Source organism: Hemitrygon akajei, chromosome 21 (genome assembly GCF_048418815.1).
Source record: "Hemitrygon akajei chromosome 21, sHemAka1.3, whole genome shotgun sequence".
In the NCBI taxonomy this organism is placed as follows: Eukaryota; Metazoa; Chordata; class Chondrichthyes; order Myliobatiformes; family Dasyatidae; genus Hemitrygon; species Hemitrygon akajei.
The window spans coordinates 37,988,107-37,995,010 of record NC_133144.1 but is presented as its reverse complement, the minus strand read 5'-3'; the positions used below and the strand labels follow the sequence as shown (position 1 = coordinate 37,995,010).

At 41.6% G+C, this 6,904-nt stretch overlaps 1 protein-coding gene across 1 annotated transcript in view; it reads right to left on the bottom strand.

Moving 5' to 3' along the window:
- Positions 1 to 3,672: 3,672 nt before the first annotated feature.
- LOC140714234 (transmembrane protein 150A) overlaps positions 3,673 to 6,904 on the bottom strand; it is a 60,921-nt gene continuing 57,689 nt past the window's right edge. The window contains exon 7 of the mRNA XM_073025260.1: positions 3,673 to 5,476. Coding sequence (XP_072881361.1) covers positions 5,253 to 5,476 — 224 coding nt within the window. The 3' untranslated portion in view covers positions 3,673 to 5,252. The remainder of the gene's footprint in view (positions 5,477 to 6,904) is intronic.

Here is a 6,904-nt window from a genome sequence, read left to right as displayed (position 1 = left end):
GTTTCTGTCCCATAGTGCTCCACAACTCTATGAAATAGATTTGATGTTTTTCAAGCTTGCTTGATTTTATCCTGTTTGTTATGATCTCAACTTAGTAATGGCCTTCAGGTCAAAATTGCCACAATGTGGTTGGCTCTGATTTGCTACTCTATATAGTTTCAAATTGCTGCTACGAAAGTTTGTTACCACATGAACTGCCACATCTTTTTCTACCGTCAGCAAACAAACTCAGAGCTGGTGTCTGTTTGAACTTGTGTATGGTTGAACTGCATGCCAGCTCTATCTGTCAAAGCTCCCACATGAAATCTGTATCACCAGGAAACAAAATGTACCCATTTACATTTGATTCTCACCAACTTCAAGTACTGTTGTATGCTGCAAGTTGCTCTGATTGCTCAGACCCAACCCAATTCCTTTCCTTGAGCGCATATCCAAAAGATAACTGGTGGGTGGAAGTTGGACTGAAAATTGGCTTGGTCACAAGAGAGATTGTAATGGAGGGGTGTTTCTCTTAGTGGAGGTGCGTGACCTCTGTTGTTTGAGACATCTAGGTGTTCCAATTCATAAGTTTGAAGAAGGAATAAAAATCAGCAAAGTTGTGGATAGTGTGGAAGGTTGTCAAATGCCACAATAGGGATATAGAACATTTGGAAATTTGGGCAGACAAGTGGCAGATGCAATTTAATCCTTACAAATGTGAGGCGTTGCATTTTGGGAGGTCAAGTCTGAGGGAGGATTACAGAATAAAGTGAATGATATACAGACAGAACTTTGGTTCAAGTATGTAGTTCTCTGGAAGTGGTGCCACAAGTGGGGTAGGGTAGTACGAGGGGTGACTGATAAGTTTGTGGCCCAAGATAGATAGAGTCAATTTTAGAAAACCTAGCACATTTATTTTTCAACATAGGTCCCCTCCTATATTTACACACTTAGTCCAGCAGTCGTGGAGCATATCGATCTTGGACCTCCAGAAAATGTCCACAGATAGGTGATTGATAAGTTCGTGGCCTAAGGTAGAAGGAGATGAGTTATACAGCTCTCGTTACATGCACATGTAGGGGAACTCTTTGAATGATTATGCAGAAAGGTTGAAGTTAATAACATCTCCTTCTATCTTAGGCCACGAACTTACCAATCACCCGGTGAGTTATTAATTTCAAACTTTCTGCATAATCACTCAGAGTTGACCTGCATGTGCATGTAACGAGAGCTGTATAACTCATCTCCTTCTACCTTAGGCCACGAACTTATCAATCATCCCGGCTGAGGACACTTTCTGGAGGTCCAAGATCTGTATGCTCCACGACTGCTGGACTAAGTGTGTAAATGTAGGAGGGGACTATGTTGAAAAATGTGCTAGGTTTTCTAAAATTGACTCCTTCTACCTTAGGCCACAAACTCATAAATCACCCCTCGTAAAATGTCAAATTGCATGCTTGCCTTCATCAATTAGGGCATTTGAGTAAAAAAATCTGAAAGTCAAGTTGTAGATGATTTTATTTGGAGTATTGTCTGCAGTTCTGGTCACCGCGCTCCAGGAGAGATGTGGAGGTTTTGGAATGGGTGCAGAAGAGGTTCATCAGGATGTTGTTTTTACTGGAGTATATCAGCTAAACCAATTGGATTGTTTTCCCTTTAGAGTTGAAGGCCAACATAAATATATAAAATTATGAGAGGCATGTAAAAGGGAGAGAGAGAGAGAGAGAGAGAGATTTCTCTTCCCCAAGGAGCAAAAGGCAAATGGCAAAGGATTGAAGTGAAAAAGAGGAAGTTTAAAGGAGATGTGTGAGGTGAGATAATTACACAGGTGCCTCGGGCATATTGTCAGGGGAAGAGATAGAAGTAGAATTGACAGAGAAGTTTACGAGCCAGTTAGATAGCTACATTCATAGGCAGGGAACAGAGGGATACAGACCATATGCTGGAAGATGGGATCAGTTTAGAATGGTATCATACTTGCTGCAGAACTGGCAGGCCAAAGGGCCTGTTCTTGCATAGCACTGTTCAGTGTTCGATATAATATCAATAAGCAATAAACTAGAATCTGTGAAAGGGCAAGATTTTTTGTACAATGCAATAATACTAGATGGACTGAGAATACAAAAGAGTTCTTGACCTTTCAAGAAAATAATAAATAGGGAACAGAAACTTAAAAGAATTGGTTGGAGGATTCCAGAGTAGATGAGGGGAAAAATCAATCTGGGCCTTGGGGTAGGAATACAATAGGAAAGGCCTTTTCTCCACTAACTCAGTAATTGAGGACCAGCAGAATAAGTCAGTTAGAGTTGCAGGTCAAGAGAATGGAGGTGTTAATAAGGCAAATCAGGCTTGGAGTTGGGGGCAAGGGTGGTTAATTGGAAAATGGGACAACAGGGAATGGAATTTTGGAGGATGAATTATTAACGGAAGGGAGCCTCAAGAATCAGGTTCAAAGTTTAAATTGAATTTATTATCAAAGTGTATATATGTTACCAGATGCTACCTTGAGATTCATTTTCTTGCAGGCATTTACAGGAAAAAAGAAATACATTAACATTTTATGCAAAAATATATGTTTGTACATAAACAGACAAAGACTGCCAAAGTACAAAAGAAAACAAATTGTACAAATAAAAAAATGAGAACATGAGTTGTAAAGAGTCCCTGAAAGTGAGTATGTAGGTCGTAGAATTAATTCGGAGTAGGGCGAATGAAGTTATCCACATTGGTTCAGGAGCCTGATGGTTTAGGGGTATAACTATACTGGAACCCGATGGTGTGGGACCTAAGGCTTCTGTACCTCCTGTCCAATGGTAGTAGTGTCAGTTGCGTGATTGTACTGGGACCTGAGGGGGCGCAGGGTGCTGCATAAATGTACAAGCAGGTCCTAAGCCCATTGGCAGTGAGGACTGAATACTACTTCAAGACAATGAATGTGTCGGGCCCAGTGGGAGAGCATGGGTATCTCCTGAAGTGATGCCAACACAGGCCAACTCACAAGTAAAGTCCGGCATGGTGTGAGTACCCACGTCACTGATGGGACAAAACTGCACAAATGAATTTTGTGCGAGTGACATTAAAACCTGTATCCTGCTGTTTTGACACAAGCCTGAATGTGTGCTGCTGTCCATCGTACTAGACATCGTAGTCACAGCGAGCCCAGGTGGAATTTACAGAACTGAGCAAATAAACCGTGAACATGGCACAAAAACCCTGTCTAATCCAAGGTTCATGAAATTGATTGAGTGGTGACTATTGCTTAGTTTATTTATAAATCTTCTTGGTTTATTTCTGAATAGTGGCAAAGAATCTTAATATTAACTCAGAAGGCCTGGTTTAGAACCTCCAGTGAATGAAAGCTCTGATTGTGGAGTACTCCCTCTGTAGAAGCACCAGCCAAGACCTCATGTTCAAATGATATGGCAAATAAACCCTTGAATGTGCGGCTCAGAAAATCCACTGAGTCACAATTGTCTGTGACTTTACAATCACATTGTATGAATGCCACCAGTAGTTGTTCCAAGGAAAGCCAGAGTTCGCTATCTTAGAGCAGCTACACACTTAAAGGTGAGAACGTAGTGGATTAGGAGTAAGCAGTGAACCAAGTATTGTTAATCTTATAAGGAAAGGATGAAGATAACAGATGGCGAGGTGCAGTACAACAAGGCCACAGCACGGAATCGAGCAGCCAGCTAGCTTTGTAGCGTCAGTGCTGAATTTATTTCTTGCAATTTGGAAAGCTGAACATGACACAGAACTACAAATAGTACAGTACATTTTCAATGCTCTGAGTGCATACAATAAAACCCAAGCCATTAAAACAAAAGGAAAAATGAATTCAATTTTATTCTCCCGACTTCCTAATTTGGAAGGCACATCCAGATTTCAGTGCAATCATAAGTGATTTACCTGAGATTTAGGGCATTTGACTTTTCCCAGAAGTGTGGAGTCGAGTGTCAGAGACTGCTGACTGTTGGTGTAAGTTGTTTGGTAGCCTTTATATGAGTTATTATAATTTGGAAGGCGTTGTCTGAAGGGGAGGTGGAAGTAGATTTAATTGAGCTACTGGTGAAGATGGGTGCAGATTATTGCTTAGCTCATGCAAAATGCTGGCACAGGTACAATGGGCTAACAGAGCCTCCTTTGTATCATTGTGTGGTAACAGGGATGGGGAACTCAAACATGACTGCTATTATCATTATCAAAAACACATATGATTAAAAAATACGCCCCACCTTGAGAGAGTCTGCACAGCAGAGCATCTGTATTAGGAGGGGATGAATTGGGCTGGCAACTTCTTTAGCAGCAAGGCAGTGATGCGCTTCAATGGGAAACTTCTGCTCCTTCATAAATTTCCTCCTTCCACAATACAGTTGAACCCCTTTGATGGTTTCTTTAAGTGCTGATTAACTGGAGGCCAGAACAAATCTGAGAGACATTTCACTTCCATTCTAACTCTCTAACGATGGCAGCCTCAGAGGAAGGAGCTGGTCAACTGCAAGTGTACTTGACTGTTTAAAATACCCTGAGAAATTACTTCCTTTAGCAGTCATGGCTACCATCCTCTCACTCAAGGCAACAAAATGAAGCAGTTTTCAGAGAAATTGGGCTCAATTATCTACCTGCCCTGCCACCCTCAACAACTTCACCAACACCTGCACCACCAGCCTGATTGGGCCCCTCCAATAGCAATGGCACCTACTACTGCAGTCTTGAAGACAACCATGAAAGAAGCTTGTTACAAAAGGCCAGAACCTTTGGGGAAACTGGAAAAAAAAGATAGTAGTTACCATCTTTCGATTGACCCAATCCAGTGGTAGAGCAACCTCAAAGTCAAATGGCACTTCTTCTAGGAACCTTCTAAAGAAGATGAATGAAACTGATGTACGAGGGCTAGGAGTTCCCCAACACTTTTCTATATCTTTCTTGGATTGTGGAGTATGGATGGAGGGGGGAGGGGTGCAGTGTTGGGCAAAGGGTACGTAAATAAAGTGCAGCAAAATACTTAAACGAACTATTTTTACTTAATTACTTTACATTTAGTAGCTGAGTATAATTGAGACACATTATAGAGGAATGTTGAGATGACATGTCGCACAGCCTTGCGCTGTGTAAAAGTGGGAGTTTGAAGGAAATCAGTCAATTCCAAAGACAAAAACAAACAAACATTTTGATAGAGACAATCAAGACTGACAATACATAATCTAAATCACAGGGAGAATCTGATGGTTCCAACCGCCCATTATTGCTCAGCCCCTCTGTACGCTCTGCTTCTACTTGGTGAACGTAGCCAGGTCTGTACCTCTGGGTTCTGACAGAATTGCAATTTTCTCATCATCCGGCCTGCCGATCAATACGAGGAGAACCGCAGAGGTAATGTGGTAAAATTCAAAGGTAAACAGCAGGATAAAAACATAGAAGTTTGTGGCCAAGATCCATTCACAAATGGCTCCGATGTGTTGCTTTGAGAGATCTGGATGGACAAAAAATGCCAAATCTGGAGCAGCGTTAAGGATAATACACAGTAAAGACTAATTCACAGTGACTTAGCATAACAGAGCATAGAAACAAGCCCTTCGTTATCCACTTGAATCATACACACTGGTGTGCTTTCTCCCTGCCCCTCCCACAAACGTGTACAAATCTTCCCCCACCCATTTCCATCTCTTTTTGGATGATCAGTCCAGCTCTGTATGCATCTATATCATTAGAAGAATTGGAAAGTTTATCTGAAGGCTGCCGCCAAATCAGATCATGAATCTGATGCACAGACAGTTTGCTTTTAAAATTAGTTCATAATTTTTACATTGAACCAGAGTGTCTGGCCCAACCCCTTACCCAAAGGACATATTATATACGAGAGAAAGAATCAGGATTAACGCAGTAAACACTAATGCCCGCTCTTGTCACTCAAAAAGATCCGGATCGATCATGTGACCTGTTCACTTTCCCATCTGATTCCATATCCTCTGCTCTACCAGCCTCCAGAATTCAGTCAAACTCAGCCTTGAATTCAGTCTACCTGAAGGGATGTGGAGAGATTCAGAGAAGTTCAAAGACCTACATAAAGACAGTTCTCCTCACCCTAGATCAATTCTTATCCTGAATCTTAGCCCTCCAGTTTAGATTCTCCAGTGGAAATCACCCTTGGAATCTACCCCGTTGATCTTCCGAGATTCTTGTTTTTCTTCATGCAATTACCTCCCATTTGTACAGACCATTTGTTCTCAATCTCTCTTTACTGGTCTATCCCCTCATTCCAGTAATTAAGTTAGTGAATCTACACTGCAAGGAAAGTGGAACGTCGTCTTAGATACAGAGACCAAATGAAGTCACCCCATAGCTCTGTGCAGCTTTGGTTTGAGCTCCTTACTTGTGTATTGGGTCTTCATGCAATAATGCCAAGGTACAAGATGTTTACTGTACTTGCTTGTTTACTTTCTCTCTCTCATGAATCGGAATTGACATACGCTGGTGGTTCCTATAGCTCCCCAATCATCTTCCTGACAATATAATAAATATGTTATTTATTCCATCATTATATAACCGTATTATCATTTTTTTTTGTGTGCCATACTCTGCCAGAGCCTCGGTGACCACTTTTTTCAAAGTGGTCGTCTTGAGGGAAAGATTCTGTGAGTGGTCCCCCAAGTCCTTCTCACAGCACAGTGTTCTTTTTTACGAGGCTGAGTTGCAAGCTCAGCACTCAACCTGGCACGGATGGAAAGCGTGTCCGGGAGCAGCCCGACTGGGTTCGAATTCGGGAACCTTCGCTCCGGAGTCCGGCGCTGATGTCACTGCGCCACCAGCCAGCCGTATTATCATTAGCCTTATTATTTAAGAAAAAGATGATCAGATTTTTAAATTTTTCATTACTATGTACATTCATTGATTATTTTGGAATACAGTGGATTCCATTTAATTG